This window comes from Humulus lupulus, chromosome 9, assembly GCF_963169125.1.
Source record: "Humulus lupulus chromosome 9, drHumLupu1.1, whole genome shotgun sequence".
Classification (NCBI taxonomy): Eukaryota; Viridiplantae; Streptophyta; class Magnoliopsida; order Rosales; family Cannabaceae; genus Humulus; species Humulus lupulus.
Window position 1 is genome coordinate 176,351,159 of NC_084801.1, and position 18,525 is coordinate 176,369,683.

At 32.1% G+C, this 18,525-nt stretch overlaps 2 protein-coding genes and 1 long non-coding RNA gene across 4 annotated transcripts; 1 reads left to right on the plus strand and 2 right to left on the minus strand.

The window, feature by feature from the left end:
- Nucleotides 1-2,823: 2,823 nt before the first annotated feature.
- LOC133801264 (uncharacterized) lies at nucleotides 2,824-5,018 on the plus strand. 2 transcript variants are annotated; one of them, XR_009876805.1, is made up of 3 exons: nucleotides 2,824-3,564; nucleotides 4,011-4,173; nucleotides 4,320-5,018. It is a non-coding gene; the product is annotated as an uncharacterized LOC133801264 (long non-coding RNA). The 2 variants fall into 2 exon arrangements; XR_009876804.1 differs by lacking the exon at nucleotides 2,824-3,564 and adding an exon at nucleotides 3,577-3,754.
- Nucleotides 3,805-5,068, minus strand: LOC133801263 (probable glutathione S-transferase). The gene is made up of 2 exons (XM_062239439.1): nucleotides 4,642-5,068; nucleotides 3,805-4,345 (listed from the first exon to the last, which is right to left on the minus strand). Exons 1-2 carry the CDS (start codon nucleotides 4,951-4,953, stop codon nucleotides 4,007-4,009), a joined length of 651 nt encoding a protein of 216 aa, XP_062095423.1. The 5' UTR covers nucleotides 4,954-5,068; the 3' UTR covers nucleotides 3,805-4,006.
- A 10,631-nt stretch (nucleotides 5,069-15,699) lies between these two features.
- Nucleotides 15,700-16,284, minus strand: LOC133800351 (protein FAR1-RELATED SEQUENCE 11-like). Its single transcript, XM_062238310.1, has one exon. It carries the CDS (start codon nucleotides 16,282-16,284, stop codon nucleotides 15,700-15,702), a length of 585 nt encoding a protein of 194 aa, XP_062094294.1.
- Nucleotides 16,285-18,525: the final 2,241 nt, after the last annotated feature.

Below are 18,525 nucleotides of genomic sequence, written 5' to 3' on the forward strand. Positions count from 1 at the left end.
GCTTGTTAGAGTCACTTATTTTAGCTTAGCTAATTTTGTTATTTATGTTATTACAGCAATCCCAATGGATGCTTTATATATGTCAATATGTAAAAAAAAATAGTTAAATAGGTTAAAATCCTTCTTCAGTGGATGCTCTAAATGCTTAGTTAAAATTCATTTGCACAAATAGCCATAACTGTAAAACTAAATGTAGCTAAGCATTAAAGGTGAATGTAAATATTTTTTTAATATATTTTTTTCATCTTTTTTCTTTTCTCTCTCCATTAGCTATTTTTTATTATTATTTTTTTCTTTTTCAATTTTTTTATTTTATTTTAACTAATAAATAATATTTATAAATATAATATTTAAATAATGTAAAAGTGTGAGGTAAAAGAAAAAAAATAGAATTTTGACTAAGTATTTTGAGAAATAGAGTAGATCACCCATTGCTCCTAGTTAATTAGCTTTTTTTTAACTGTAACAGTAAAGCTTCTCTTGCAAACACTTTTGTAAGTCATTTTGATCTGAATCGATTTTACAATAATACAGACATTTCATTTTTTTCTCTCTACTTGTCACTACAAAAACTCTAAAAAGTTTTGTGTTATACTGTGAAAATATAATATAGAATTTTAATTAAAGTAGTTTAGGGTCTGATTGGTTTGTGGTTGGAAAATGTAATTTTGAAAATCATTATTCTGAAATGAAAATTTGAATTCAGTTACTGAAAATGTGATTGGTTCATTTTCTGTAAACTGTTTTTTAATTTAAAAAAATTGAATCTGTGATTGGTAGAATATCAGAAAATATAACAGTATCAAAATATGTGATTGGTTAAGTTGAATTTCAAAACTATTTTATAACATTTTTAAACAAAGATTGAATAATATTAAATTTTAATTTATAAAAATAACTAAATTCAAAATAAATTATAAAATTAGTACAACTATTAAATTCTTAATAATAGTAAATATTGTATAAGTTTTTATCTATTTTAATTAAAATTTCTTAAAATATTATAATATATAGTGTGTAATTTTGTTTCCAAACATTTAATTTAGTAAGTCAAACACTTGATGTGTCTTGTACACAATTTTGGTGGATCAATATCTATATAAATATATATGTATCGATACATATATTACACAGACATATTAAGTAAACCCCATTAAAAGAATAGTTTGTTCATTGATGCATGGTTATTGATAATTACAATGCTCCAGACTTAAATATGTCTAAACCTAATTATAAACTCTAAACTGGTGGCCATAGGTTGTCTAAGTTGCAAATGAAAACTATTGAAGTTTCAAATGCAAATGCAACAACTTAAGCTGAGAACTAGTGACTATACATACATCATCCTTTTCAAGCTTACTCAATTCATCAACATTAGAAGAAGACTTGTTTGGAATAGCATAAATGCATCTTTGTACATTCTTGACCACCACACAACCACTATGATAGTATCCACTTTGAGCTATATTGAAGCAAATTATGTAATTTTTGTTTTCTTTCTCAGCGTTTGTTCGAAGAGGCCACCGTTAGCAAATTCTCAACTATATGGGGCATTATAATAACTCAAAATATTAATGCATCACATCCAATATGAGAATGGGAATTACTTCTGTTACAAAAGAAAAACCAGAGACTGGAAAAGAAGAAAACACTTTCTAATTAGGTTTTGGAATATTACAATCTGATTCTTATATACAAAAAGAGAGCAGATAAAGCTCAATAAGAAAATGACAGCAATAAGGTCCTCACAAAACATGAGGTAGTGCCACCACTACTAACAATCAGTATCAGTAGCCATGCAGTACAAGGGAAAGCAGATAACAAAATATGGAAATAAAATAAGATAACAGTTATATAATTAATAAAACTTAAAAATAAATCATTTACTTCATAAGATGTATCCAGAAGCTAGAGTTTTTCTTGACTTCTTGCAACTAAATATAGGATAACCACTCTTGAAAAAAAAATATATGCAGTATAATCATAGTCATAAAAAAACAATTGCAGCTGAAAATAGCCTAATGAAAGCTATAGAATGTCATATGTGCCTGAATTTGGTATAATTAAAGTCATATAATGGCAATAATACCTTAACATAACAAAACCACCGCTATAAATAGGCACCAGTAACTAACTGATATAAATTGTATAAATAATCAATATTATCCATTTGAGTGAGAACGATTATAGCCGGTGGTTAAAAGAATTAAATAACTAAAAATAACACTAAAGCAACAATAGAAATGGAACACCCTTCCATGCTTCATACCCAAAAGAGATGTCCTTCTAGTAAGAAGGGTGCAAAGGGAGATGAGATAGGATTTGTATTACATCCAACAATAGAGTATCAAGCTATGCGTGAAAAGTACGAAAATTATAACTTACTAAAATAAAAATAATATAGAATAAGAATGTCCCCAAATATCATACCCAACATAGTTCGAGGAAAGAGAAACATGTTTTACAAATCAGATACAAAGAAACAATAATCTTGGCACCAAAAAATCTTTGAAACTATCTAGAACAATGAGACTAAATTCCTATGGTATCATTTTACAATATATAATTTCTTAGCTATAACACATTAATAAACCAAAGCCAGCAAGCCTGATGTGTGTAAATATATATATACACAATTAACGAAAAATATGAAGATAGTCTCTTATTATTCTCTTCCACAATTAACGACGGATGAACAATATAATCACTTGTAACTAGGCTTGGGAGTGCTATATGCATTTAGATAATACTTTGTAGATCTTCACTTAAAGATCTAGAGCCACTTAATTTCCTTTTTTTTTAATACAAACAATTAATCTAAAATGAAATTTGTAGTATAAGTGATGCACTTGAGCTAATCTCCTAATTAATTAAGGAATGCTCTTGAAACATACTATTGCAAGGAGATAGACAAAAAAAACAAACCCAAGTACAATCATCCGCATCAACATTCCAGCCAACTCACCACACAGAGATGATCAAAATCCCCTTCCATTAAATCCAGAAGCCAACCACCCAAACAAGTTAGAGTCAAATCATATTTTACATATATATATTTAGAATAAATAGTGATTCCTCATATGTGGGTGTGGCTAATGACAAAGAAGATGATTTGATCAGGCGTGCAAGCGAGGCAATAAGTCGGTGTGCAGTTAGTCAGCCATTCACCGTCGATGAGGAGGAAGCTCAGTCCAAATGTGGAGAGGAGAGCAGAGAGGGAACGAGAGAAAGGATTTGATTTTAGAGTTTTGGAGAGTAATTTTCCAAACGGCAGAAAACGTGATTTGTGCGTTTTCTTTTTTACAATAAAAAATCTGGATATAGATCAAGATTTAATTTTTAAAAACACCCAACCAATCAACTATTATCATGGTCCCATAGATTTTATATTTTCAAAAACATAAAATTGGATCACGATAGGATACCAATCAGCCCCTAAGTGATTAATATCACGTATAGCTTAAATTTTTTATTATCTCGTAATATCAAGGCAGTTAGAGTTTGGTGCTATGATTGGCTTGATTTATATGGAGTCTGCAAAACCAGGATATTAACTCTATTCGTGTACTGCTGAAAGAAATGATAATCCCTTTTTGGAATCTGCTGAAAGAATTTCTGGCTCTTTCTTCTGTATCTAGAACTAGCTTTCTTTTACCTGTTTTTAAATTCACAATTTGGTCTATTGTTACTGAAATATTCCATGGTTACTAGTTACTCAAATATCATCAACTATTCAGGAAAAAAAGTATATTATGTAAGAGTGTTCACAAAATACATAATCTAAACCAATTGGCAAAGTGTGGATATCTGCACTTACATAAATTAGATGGATTGAAAAATTATAAATTTGTAATCGTTACAATCAAATTATATATATTTAAAAATTATATCCCATGAATTCTACTTGCTGATATATCCTCAACGATTCAGGAAGAAAAAAAAGTATATTGTTCTTATAAATTTATTAATTATTTATTATGATATAACATAATTTGTATATCATTTTTCAGCTGGTGGTGTTTAAACGAAGCTTGCACATAGCCATGAGTACTTCTTCAGGGAGCGATGCTTCCTTGACCAGAGGATGAGTAGCAAAATCATGGGTCCATTTGTAGAGCTTTGGAAACTTTGTCTCAGTCAATATCTCTATTCCCATGAGCTGTTGAAAAATTGGTAACCATTGTGCTATGAAGTTTCCTGCTATGTCCACTAACCCAATGCTTTCTCCTCCAAAGTACTTGCCTTTCAGCTCTTTCTCTAGGAGCTCTAAATACTCACTTACTTCTTCTGATGCCTTTTTCTGCTCCTCCTTCACCCAGAACACTTTCCATGCCGTTGGCACGATCTGGGAAAATCACATTCATCATCAAATTGTTACTCTACAGATTGCCCATAAGGTGTTCGACGAAAGTTCTAACTCAAAAAGGAAAAAACTATGAAAAGCATTACATGACACATGAGTTTTATTGTATTCGAAGTTGATTGTTTTTACAAATATCCCATGATTGGAAACAAACTAAGATGATGGGCGAATCATATTAATCATCAAATTGTTACTTTATGATACGCACAGAAAGTGTTCGACCAAAGTTCTAGATCAGATAAAAAAAGAAAAAGAGATCACTTCGAAAGAATTGTTACCTTGTCATCAATGAAATGAGCCCAAAAACGGGCTTGAGCTCTTTCGTAGGGGTCTTCAGGCAAGATGGGATGAATCTTCCATGTCTCATCGATGTATTCAAGAATGACAAGTGACTCTGCTATGGGCTTTTCATTGTGAACAAAGGCAGGGATCTTTTTGTGAACTGGGTTGTATTTGAGGAGTGAAGCACTCTTGTTCTTCATGTCTTCTTCATAATATTTGTATTCAATACCTTTGAGTTTCAGAGCTATATTTACTCTGCTAGTAAAAGGGCTTCCCGTAACACCATAAAGCTCCACTTCTTCCCCCATAATCCTATATTGTTACTACCTAAAAACACTTGTGTTTTGAATCTCTATCTGTGATTGTTTGGGTCTTTCTTGACTAGTAACATAGTTTGCATTATTTAATATAATACATGTGAGGGAGACATTCAACTTTTATTAACTTATCTTTTAATATTGGAATTTGGTGAGAAGAGTCTTGATGTGAAAATTGACCATGCATGCACAGTTGTGAAAATATAATAAATGTTGGATCATAAGTTAGTCAATATTTAAATTCATAATTTATAAAACAATACTCAGTTATTTATTTATTTATTTTTATGACGAGTTATTGCGTGCTAGGTTTCATTTGTGAAGGAGTAATGAGTGAGATACTATTTTTACACATTATTTTAGTACATAGTCATGTGTCAATATTATTAACCACCCACTTTTAATAAATTGTGTGATTAAAAAAATAAGTAATGATTGAGATATTCTCAAACTGCACTAACTTTTTACACAGTATGTTAAATTTTAACCATAGATATTCTTATGTGGGAACCATTCAAATTTTATTTTAAGTATATTTTATTCGTTTAATTACACAAATTAGTCAAGCTAGGAATCGAGAAATTACTTGGTAAATGAAAGATTATGAACATTATTACTTTTTCTTATACTTCTTCTTTATTATTATTACATCATTCAGTCTATTTCTTTTTAAGTGTTTTTTTAGGTGTTCTTATTTTTTTTTTTCATTAATCACAACAATGCTACGTACCAACTAGCAAGCAGGAAGGTGTTTAGGGTGTGAGTTGAAAATTTAGTGAATACTTAGAATATTATTTGTTTGGTATATAAAATCAACTAATTGATTTAATATATTAAAGTCAATATTTAATTTATTGACAAAATATTCTAATTAATGGTCAACATTGTTTGTTACCTGATTTTGTTGTTACCCGATTTTTCATATCCCAACTGATTGAGGAAATATCTCAATCTGTGGCAGAGACTCTGATGGTAAGTCTCACTCTATAAATATAGAGTACCGGTCCCCAAGTTCGCTGCTCATTCTGACTTTCAGTAACTCCATCTAAAAGAGTTAGTGAGAGCTTGGAAGCTCGTGTACTCGTTCTAACTTCTGTTCCTTTTCTTTTGTAGATCTAAAGCTAGATCGAGGTTATCAATAGCAATGGCTGGAGGTATACAATATTCGATTCTTTTTGTATATGTTCATTCTATATATTAATTCCGCCTACATGTATATAGGATTGTTCATATGTCCACTTTCATATTAATTCTATCATTTGGTATCAGTCGCCAGTCTACATCTCTGCCTTGCTAATTTTATCTGCATATATATTTATTTGATTTATATATGCCTTCATATTCATATTCATATTCATATTCATATATATATATATATATACATATATCTACGTTTTTTTTGTTGGCCTACATTTAACAAAATTTCTTTTGGTAATTTTATTGTTTTTGTGTTTACATATATGTTATATCTAACATATTTTGGCAATATAAACAAATTATACACATTTTTTTTTTTTTTTTATGATTTATAGATGTGCATATGTCTTCATCTATACACATATATTATATATTCGTGTATATAGTTTTATATATTGTTTGAGGACCATATTCATAATTTTTTTTTTATTTTGATAGAGTTTTAATGTCTCATATTTTTTGATTTTTTGTTTCAAAACTAATTTTCCACATAAGTACCATTAGAAATCCTTCAGATTATTTTTTCTAATGATCTATGTTTCCAAATCAAGTTTTGAGAATCCAAAATCAGTTTTGCAACCTTCATGTACTCGGTTATGACCAAAAACAATTTTGATATTAAAGTTCGATTTTTTGTTGTTGTTTAATCAATCTAACGTCATGAATCTCTTTAGACATGTATTTCGAACCAATTTGGACAATAAATTTTATTTTGCCAATTTAATTAAAACATATAATTTTGGTAAATTATATATTTGGAAATTAATTAAAATGTCCAATTCCTTGATTTTGGTGTATGGTATATATATATTTTATTTATGCAATATTAAATAATTGTGTTATTTTCATAATGTAATTAATTTTTACAATTAAGTTTGTGCAATTGTTTTATTAATTCACCAAATCAATAAATGATTTTATTGTCTTATTTAGCATGATTTTTTCTGCCATTAAGTATATATATGGAATTATTGTATTTTCGTACATATAATTAATTATACTAATTTGTATGATTATTTTGTTCTTATTCATGCAAAATTTATTTTTAGTATAATTATCTTTAATTTTATATGTATGCCTTTATAATTTTAAATACATTATGTATATATTCTATTATTGTGCTAGATATATTTAGATTATATTCAAAACATTAAGATAGGTTGAATAATATTTAGCACATTAATCTTCATAATTTATTCATAAAATATTCATAAAACATTTAGGGTGAATAAAATTATGAATAATTCATAAACAATTTTGTGGTTGACATAAGAACGCATGAAACTGAGACAAATGCTCAAATCTAGAACGGTTTTTAATGATCTACGGACGACCACACTAGGAGCACTACTCTCTGTGATTGCCTATTATGTTATAACGAAATTGTTCTTAGGTCTTCCTAGAGCCTAAAACATAATGTCTAGTGAACCATATAATTTTACATAATTAGGGAGTAGCCACAGCATCTTTAATTATATAAAATTATATATTAATTTGAAAGGATCACATAATGGACAAAATTGTGATTGATTATATAAATATAACAATTTTACCCCACAGGGATTTTATTATATTTATATAATCAATTAGGATAATATATTAAATTAATTTTCTTAATTTACCCACAGGAGTTATGATAATTAATTTAATAGTTTTATCATAAAGTTTAATAAAGATAAAAGTATCAAACCTTACTTTATCCCAAATAATTCGTTTGAATAATCTATCATCCTTTACATCCAATTTTATTAAATTAAAAATTTAGCCCACAGGCAATTTTTGTTTAATAAAATTTCAATCTCCAGCATGTTATACATTGGTAAAACATGACTTCATTAAGCCTCAATCTTCTAAATCTAAGTTTGTAATCCTATTCATGCAGCTTCTTCATCATCCTCTAGTTTTGCTGAAATCCTTACCGAAATTCCTGAGCTTAGGGGTGATAATTTCAAAATCTGGAAGGAACGAGTTCTTCTTCATTTAGGCTGCGCCGACATGGACTACGCAATAAGGAAGGACGAACCTGCTGCAATCACTGTGACTAGCACTGCTGCTCAGATCGCACTATATGAGAAATGGGAGCGGTCCAATCGCCTCAGCATCATGTTCATCATGTCCAAGATCCCTCTGGGAATGCGTGGATCGGTGGAGCAACCTGAGAAAGTCAAAGACTTGATCAAACTGATCGATGAGCAGTTCGACACTTCGGACAAACCACTTTACAACAACCTCATCCACCAGTTCTCATCCACAAAACTCACTGGTGTCAAAGGAGTTAGAGAACATATTTCAAAGATGAGGGACATTTCTGCTCAACTGAAGAAACTCGATGTAGTCATTCCCGAAACCTTCCTGGTCCACTACATCCTTAACCATCTTCCACCTCAATATGGGCCTTTCAAAATTTCCTACAACACACATAAGGACAAATGGAGTATCAATGAACTGATAACCATGTGTGCTCAAGAAGAAGCAAGGCTCCTGCAGGAACAAGGTGAAAGTGCTCACATGGCCACCCAAGGCAAGAAACGCAAACCATCCAAGAAGGACAAGGGGAAAAATAAAGTGCCTCCCCAAGGCGATATAAAGAAGGATTCCATCAAATGTTTCTTCTGCAAAAAGAAGGGACATGCGAAAAAGGAATGCGCCAAGTTCAAGAAATGGATGGACGACAATGGTAATCCAATTTCATTCGTATGTTATGAATCTAATATGGCTAATGTTAATATTAACACATGGTGGATTGATTCTGGATCGACAATTCACATTTCAAATTCCTTGCAGGGTTTACAAAACCTAAGGAAGCCAGTGGGAAGTGAGCAAAGCATCTTATCTGGAAACAAGATGGGCTCACATGTGGAGGCTATAGGAACGTGCCATTTAGTTTTAAGTAGCGGTTTTGTTTTAAAGTTAGAAAAGACATTCTATGTACCAAGTTTCTCTAGAAACTTGATTTCCGTTTCAAGACTTGTACCTTTTGGTTTTTCCTTTACATTTTCAGACAAATCTTTTAATTTATATAATAAATCTGAATGTGTTGGAAATGGTATTTTGTCTGATGGTCTTTACTGCCTTAATTTACAAAACAATACCGCTTATAATACTATGCACGTTCACGCTGGCAATAAAAGATGTGTTATGAATGAGAATTCCTCTACATTATGGCACCGGAGATTGGGACATATCTCTATTGATAGAATTAGAAGGTTAGTAAATGATGGGGTACTCAATACCTTAGATTTTACTGATTTTGATACTTGTGTGGATTGCATTAAGGGAAAGCATACCTCCAAGTCTAAGAAAAGTGGTGTCCATAGGAGTTCTGACCTATTAGAAATCATACATACTGATATATGTAGTCCAGACATGGACTCATATGGTCAGAAATACTTCATCTCTTTCATAGATGATTACTCACGCTACATGTATATCTACTTACTTCATAACAAAAGCGAAGCGTTAGATGTCTTTAAGATATTTAAAGCTGAAGTAGAGAAACAATGCAACAAGCAAATTAAGATAGTGAGATAAGATAGAGGTGGAGAATATTATGGTAGATACACTGAAGATGGACAAGCACCTGGTCCTTTTGCAAAGTTTCTTCAAGAAAATGGGATTGTTGCCCAATATACCATGCCCGGTACACCCGAGCAAAATGGTGTTGCAGAAAGGAGAAACCGAACATTGATGGACATGGTGCGAAGTATGCTTAGCAGCAACCCTAAACTTCCTAAATCCTTGTGGACTGAAGCTCTAAAGACATCCGTGTACATATTAAATCGAGTTCCAACCAAGGTAGTCTCCAAAACTCCTTTTGAATTATGGAAAGGTTGGAAACCGAGTTTGCAACATGTACGCATTTGGGGATGCCCATCTGAAGTTAGGGTATACAATCCACAAGAAAAGAAACTGGACCCAAGGACCATAAGTGGATACTTTATTGGTTACGCTGAAAGGTCTAAAGGTTACAAGTTTTATTGTCCATCTCATAGCACTAGGATTGTGGAATCAAGGAATGCAAAATTTCTTGAAAATGCCTTGATTAGTGGGAGTGATCAATCCAAGGACTTAGGTTCTGAGAAAGATCCTTTAGAACCCTCCACCTCAAGAGCAAGATTGATTGTGGTCGATAACACCCCTGCAGTCCAAATGGATGTTGAACCACCACAGCCAATTTTTGAAGATCCACAAGTCAATGATGAAGTTCAAATGGATCAAGTTGTTCAAGAGTTGCCTATAATTGTTGAACAACAAGCTGAACCACCCGCTCCTCAAGAGCCTGCTGGTGTAGCCTTAAGAAGATCCACTAGGACAATAAAATCGGCGATACCTAGTGACTACATTGTGTATTTGCAAGAATCTGACTACAATATTGGAGGCGAAAATGATCCAGAAACGTTTTCACAAGCTATGAATAGCAAAGAATCGGAACTGTGGTACAATGCCATGAATGAAGAAATGAATTCTATGAAAAGCAACAGAGTCTGGGATCTTGTTGAGTTGCCTAATGGGGCGAGGGCTATTGGGTGTAAATGGGTCTTCAAAACAAAGAAAGACTCATTAGGCAACATTGAGAGACACAAAGTGAGACTCGTTGCTAAGGGATTCACTCAAAAAGAAGGAATTGACTACACGGAGACCTTTTCTCCGGTATCTAAGAAAGATTCCCTCAGAGTTATCCTGGCATTAGTTGCTCATTTCGATTTAGAGTTACAGCAGATGGATGTGAAAACTGCCTTCCTAAATGGTGACCTAGAGGATGAGGTATACATGAAACAACCAAAAGGATTCTCCTCTAGTAATGGTGAGCATTTGGTGTGCAAGCTTAAGAAGTTCATCTATGGTTTAAAACAAGCGTCCCGCCAATGGTATTTAAAATTCCATGATGTCATCTCTTCTTTTGGATTTGAAGAGAATGTCATGGATCAATGTATATATCAGAAGGTCAGTGGGAGTAAGATTTGTTTTCTTGTTTTATATGTGGACGATATTCTTCTTGCAACCAATGATAAGGGCATGCTACATGAGGTGAAGCAATTTCTCTCAAAGAACTTTGAGATGAAGGATATGGGTGATGCGTCTTATGTCATTGGCATTAAGATCCATCGAGATAGATTCAAAGGTATCTTAGGTCTATCTCAAGAAACCTACATTAACAAAGTTTTAGAGAGATTTCGGATGAAAGATTGTTCACCAAGTGTTGCTCCTATCGTTAAGGGTGATAAATTAAATTTGAGCCAGTGTCCAAAGAATGATTTTGAAAAGGAAGAAATGAAGAACATCCCATATGCTTCTGCTGTTGGAAGCTTGATGTATGCTCAGGTGTGCACACGACCCGACATTGCCTTTGCTGTCGGAATGCTAGGAAGATTTCAGAGTAACCCGGGATTAGACCACTGGAAAGCTGCAAAGAAAGTTATGAGGTATCTTCAGGGTACTAAGGATTACAAACTCATGTTCAGACGAACTGACAACCTGGAAGTAGTTGGCTACTCAGATTCAGACTTTGCTGGTTGTACTGATTCACGTAAATCAACTTCTGGTTACGTGTTTATGTTTGCCGATGGAGCTATATCATGGAGGAGTAACAAACAGACCTTGACTGCTACTTCTACTATGGAAGCCGAGTTCGTTTCGTGTTTTGAGGCTACATCTCATGGTGTATGGCTAAAGAGTTTCATTTCAGGCCTTAGAGTTGTAGATTCTATATCTAGGCCATTGAGAATGTTCTGCGACAATTCAGCTGCTGTATTCATGGCTAAGAACAACAAGAGTGGTAGTCGAAGCAAGCACATCGACATCAAGTACTTAGCTGTGAGAGAACGTGTTAAAGAAAATAAAGTGGTCATTCAACACATTAGCACTGAATTGATGATTGCTGATCCTATGACGAAAGGCTTGCCACCTCATAAATTCAAGGATCATGTAGTGAACATGGGACTTGGTTCCCTTATGTAAATTTATTATACAAACTGAAGTTATTATCAATGAAACTCTTATTTTGATGTTTTCTCATATTTATGCGCATTTTAATTTTATTTGAGAAAATTTTATCTTCATAGGACCTGAATAAACATAAGGTTTATTCGTTTAAGTACATAGCCACATAAATTACATTGTTATGTAATAAATATATTGTAATACATGGAAGATAATACTCGTCATAAAAAGAGGACCTATCGCCATGATTCATGTGTTTATTATCTAACAGGGATGATCGTCGGGCTTAAGTAATACATTAATTTAAATGCTGACCAAGTGGGAGAATGTTAGAATATTATTTGTTTGGTATATAAAATCAACTAATTGATTTAATATATTAAAGTCAATATTTAATTTATTGACAAAATATTCTAATTAATGGTCAACATTGTTTGTTACCTGATTTTGTTGTTACCCGATTTTTCATATCCCAACTGATTGAGGAAATATCTCAATCTGTGGCAGAGACTCTGATGGTAAGTCTCACTCTATAAATATAGAGTACCGGTCCCCAAGTTCGCTGCTCATTCTGACTTTCAGTAACTCCATCTAAAAGAGTTAGTGAGAGCTTGGAAGCTCGTGTACTCGTTCTAACTTCTGTTCCTTTTCTTTTGTAGATCTAAAGCTAGATCGAGGTTATCAATAGCAATGGCTGGAGGTATACAATATTCGATTCTTTTTGTATATGTTCATTCTATATATTAATTCCGCCTACATGTATAAAGGATTGCTCATATGTCCACTTTCATATTAATTCTATCATACAGGCAATATATATGTATAATTAAGTTGTTAGTTAAATATATATATATCTTTATATATTATAATGTGAGGCTAATGTGAATTGTTTTTTGTGTTAGATTTAATATTTTTTATTGTTTTAACTAAGGTAAATAATTTACTTTTTTATTAAAAAAATAATAATAAAATCATCTAAATAAAAAAAAATATTAAAAAAAAAGTAATAAATCAGCCATAATGATTTCTTATTAAATATTTTAAAACTTCATATTAAAATATTTAAATTATTCTATCAATTATATTTTCAAAACTATAACCGAAAAATATTTATGTGCTTAAATTTATTCTATTCTATTCTTTTGTTTTTTAATTATTTATTGTATTTTTATATCTAAACATATATATAATAGTTAAATAAGATATAAATACACATATTTTCTTATTTTTCAATTTAGTTTTTTTTAATAAGAAATTATTTATTTTAATTGCTCTAGCCATTAACTAAATAATATATTTATATCTATTAAAATTTATATGATAATTAAAAAATATAATAAAAATAAATTATTATATTTTCAAAATAAAATTGAGTAAATTTATTTTACACGTTGGTTTTACCTAATATATATAATAAATAACAAAAAAATTTCCCTAATTCAGCCAAATTAATTTCCTACGTCCACAGTAATAAAGAGTCAAGACTACTTTTTTATTATTACCTAGTTCAACCAAATTAATTTCCTATGTCCACAGTAACAAAGAGTCAATACTGCTTTTTTATTAATATATGAGTTACACGGAGTAAAGAAAATCTGTGGACAACAAGATGGTAGATTATTTATTTGGTCTTGTTAAAGTGACCAAATAGATAGAGTCTTACCAATATCATGGTAAAGAGGGTGATTAGCTTGAAAATAGCATTGCTTAGTTTGAAAAGGTCGCAAGGAGACAAGATAGCAATTAAAGCCAAGTGAGTATAGCTTGGTGACTGGTGAGGGAGAAAAACAGGTATAACTTTGCACTTGACTAATAGTGCTGCTTGTTTGGAGTATAAGTATTTAGAAAACACTTGTCCTAGAGATATCTTATAATACATAATGCTTGTCATGGGTTGGGTATTTATTAGAAAGTTAGATGGTTCCTATTTTACCCTTGATTTCTACTAATGCTATGCTATATCAACAGAAGGTATTATCATTACTCTTATTGCATAGGGAGTAAAAAAGACTCTACCCAACTTTTTTTTTACTCTCTTTTTAGTATGATGAAATATGTCATCTTTCAAGCCATATTTATTTTTACAAAATAATTAGTCATGATATTTTAACTTTATTATAATTAAATCTCTCAATTCACATTTTTTTATTTCAACTCACTTCTTTATATATGAGGAATAAAAAATTAGAAAAAAAATAATAATTAAATCTCTCAATTCACATTCCTCGTGTAAGATGATGTTCCTGCCCGAGTTGTAGAGAGGTCATTTCAGACTTCAAGTGACATGCTCGCCTGTTATGGTCTCGACCTCTGCAAAGTGTGCATTGTCGACCGCCTTGTATGCCATTATTTGGTCTTCTTTTAGAATTGTTTGGGGTACCAATGCCTTTCGTCCTCACCCTAATAGGATCTTTATACAATATTTGAATTATCATGATGCGTTCTAGTTGTTTTTTCAATACTTATTTCAGTACTTTGGCCTTGCTCGTAAGCCTCTTTAAATATGGTTATCAATTTTGTGTGCTCATTCTTTGCCATTTGAAATGTGGTATCGATGAGTGATGCACAAAAACTCAATGATTGTGGTAAATAATTGAGTGTCCCAGACCTGCGGTCAATTATAAAATTCTGTATTACAACATGAAGATAAAAAAGTAAAATTTACTTAACATGTAGTTCATAAATAATGAAGAAAGATTTAGTTTTTGCCTTGAAGCTTGAATCATTCAAGTAGTGATGTATTGGAAGAAATTTTAATATCCTTCCGCCAACGAGTTAAGATTATGGACTCTGGTATAACTCGTAGGTCAAGACTTTTCATTACATACCATATATGCCTGCAAGGAATACCATTGAACTCAAATAACAAACACAAACATGTGAACTCATTGGTCAGTCTAGTGTAATGAAGTTTGTGCTTTGATTCACTGCACTAGAATCTCATGAAAGAGAACAGGCTGTAATCCTCATGATTATCCTTATCTGAAATTGAATATGCTGTCTAGTGTAATAAATATTTTGTGTGAATATTTCAGAGGCTTATATGTAATACGGTATCAAGTAATTATTTTTACTGTCTAGAATATGAGGAAGAGTGTGTACGCTTTTGTAGCCATTTAAGGTTTTGTTGTTGCGCATCGTGTTGATGGTTAGTTCAATCTATGCGACAAAATCTCGTAATGAATAATTAGCTTTTATAAATCTCTTCAGTTGATTGTTCATTGATTCACATCTTTGAGTTGTTCGCATGCCTCCATAGAACACCCATCTCAAGTACATCTTTAACCATTGTTCTCTGTTGTTGTATTTGGTACGACACCATGAATTCTCTTGAAGGCCAAACCTTGCCAACAGGTCAACCCATTTTCCTTCAAATTCTTCCTCTGTGTAGTAGGTGTATATTAAGTCATAGAAGCCTTGGTTGAACTCATGAATCTTAATGTTGTTCTTCATTGCATTGTTTCCCAAATGCCATGCACAAAGTCGATGAGTAGAATCAATTAAAAGTTGGTTGACAACAAATCCAATTCTTTCATCATTGTCAGTGAGCACTACTTTCGGCTTTTTGTTGCCCATGCAGTCAAGGAAAACCCTCAAGAATCAACAATAGATGTCCTCTGTCTCATCCACTATCACTACGTACCCAAACACACAAGTCTCAAAGTGTTGATTGATGCCAAAAACTATTTTCAATGGCTTATTATACTTGTTGGTCATGTACGTTGAGTCGAATGCAATGACCTCACCAAATAGCATGTAGTCCCTTCTACTCACTCCATCAGCCCATAAAAGATTTGTCAAGTGATTTTGGTCATCTAATTTATACTCAACATATATATCAGGGTCCTTTGTTGATAGGTCGTCCAAGAAAGCCAGCGCACCCTTTGAGTCACTTGGTAGGTTATCTAGTTTTCTTAAAGTTGCAACTTTGTTGTACACATCTTTTAGTTGAAAAGGAAGATTATCATAACCACTAGATTGTAGGGCCATGTGTGCTACTGCTGAACTAGTTTTTATCCCACATCTGTTCATGCTCATTACATGGGAAGTCATTACTTCTGGAACCTCATGGTTTGACCGTAAGAAGTGCAGTTGTGAAAGGATCACCAAATCATGATTGTGAACTGCTAAAAATGGTTTGTGTCCTTCATTTGAAGGATTTGGATCGCAGTCTGGAACCCGCATCGTATTATTTCCTTTGGATGCTTCTTTCGGTTCGGTAGATTCATAAAAATTTATCTTCAAAAACCTTCATTAGAACAAACCCACCGGCAGATGCTAATAATGCCATCCCTGTATTTGGTGTCGTCAATCCTAACACTAAATCCAACCCACTTGGCGTAAGTCTTGTAGAAAGCCTCCCATTTATCTAGAGTATCCATCTCCTTGCCCAGAATATCATTAATATCTATTTTAGCTACTAGTTTGTATAGATGAAGGGAGCTAATAATTTCTTCCCAATGAGGATTGAAGGATAAATCAATGTCCATCATATCTCCTTACAATGCATGAAAATCAATTAAGATATCAATATGTGAATCTCTAAATGCTTTTATATATTTGTTTAGTGTAGTCTTAATCATATGTATAGTCAATAGGTGCATATGTGAATCCATGAACAAACATTTATCTCAATGGGTACTACTTATGTCACATTCCATTATAATTATTCTAGCACAAATATACCAATCTTTATACTGAAAATAAAACAATGCTTCATGAAGACCTATATTTATACTCAAAAGGAAAAAATGCTTATTGAAGACATATATTTATACTCAAATGTAAATAATGCTTCATGAAGACCTATATTTATTATCAGCAATATTCTCATTCATACACAATGTACAAAGTTTATGATAGTGGTTGAAATACATACCTTGAAAGTGCTTCGTCTGATGAAGAGAATGCTTGAGAAATTTTTTAAGTGTTGGACTTATAACTCCTTTGTTCATAGAATGATTGAATGATCTTGTATGGATTGTAGTTAGTTTAAATGAAATGGTAGATATGGTGGCAGGTAGCATCATTTATTGTTTTGTCTATATTTTTCAAGATAACAAATCTGTCAAAGGCAAAGAAAATATACAGGAAAAATGATGTGTTTTTCTTTTTTAGAATTGTCCCAAAAAATTGTTTAATCTTCCATTGTGAATTGGATTTTACTTGGTTTTAAACATGAGGCCCACTCTAATTTATTATTTGACTATGCTATTGTTGGAATAATTCATATCTAGAGTATTTGATGAAACTAAAGCTACATTTTAAGGTGATGGTGGTATTGTTTGCTCCCATTATATAGGCAACATTAAAGTTATAAAATGGTCTATAATCTAAAACTATATATATAATTACCGGCTGTAAAGGCTGACCTATTTGGAAAGAAAAACTTACATGCTTGGTTGTTTTGAGATTTCCATAAAACATTTTTTTTCCAATTGTTCTTCGTTGCCCATGTGGTAATAGAATATGCAACACCCATATTCATACTCTTTTCAAATCAATCAAGAAATTTCGTCAGATATTTTGTATACATCCAAGAATTGAAAAAAGAACCAAATAACAGTGTGGTTGACTTACTGAAACCCGACACGGCATGAACCGGCAGGTACCTAATCCACCTGCTGCATTTTTCTATTCCTTTAAAGTGATGATGTGGGCATAGCATCTAATGATCTACAAGTAATAGAGATCCAATCAATGTATAACATGAATTTTAAAGATTAGTATCAACACATAAATATAATTTTTTAGTGAGATCCTTTTACCGTATCCCGAACCACCATCTTCAGAAGCATGGTCGAAAAGTCATCACGACACAGTACAAGATTCTCAAATCTTACAAGAGCTTGGCTATCAATAGAAAGATAGAGAATGTCGTTAGCAATAAAATAAATACATTGGTTAATTTAATGAAACAATGGGTATACTAGAAATAATATTTGCTGCTTATCCAACCCTTTTCCCGCGACAAACATCGTCATCCTAAATTCTTAATCAGTGTGGGGAGTACTCATGAGAAATGGGCCGAAAACCTCACCCTTGCTAGATTTGAACTTTTTCTCTAACTTTTTGTACGCATGTGTTGTAATCAAATGACTGAACTCGACGTGGGTGGCTTTTTATTTTCTTGGTGGAATGACATGCTCATCAACATCAACAATCTCTTTGTTGATGGATTTTGGGGTTCGAGCTACCAACTCAAATTGAGTGGTTTGAGGAAGTTCCTCGTTGCTTGCTAAGTTGTCAACATCATGGGATAGTGTTTCTTCTTCTTGCTCGTAATCTTGGTTGTCTTGTTTATTTTACATAAAACTCTTAGTCGCATATTTGAAAAAAATCAAAGTGAAGATCATTAGATTATTAAAATATACGTATACAAGTACAAATTACCTCTGGAAGAGGTATCTCTGGTTCAGATTCCGA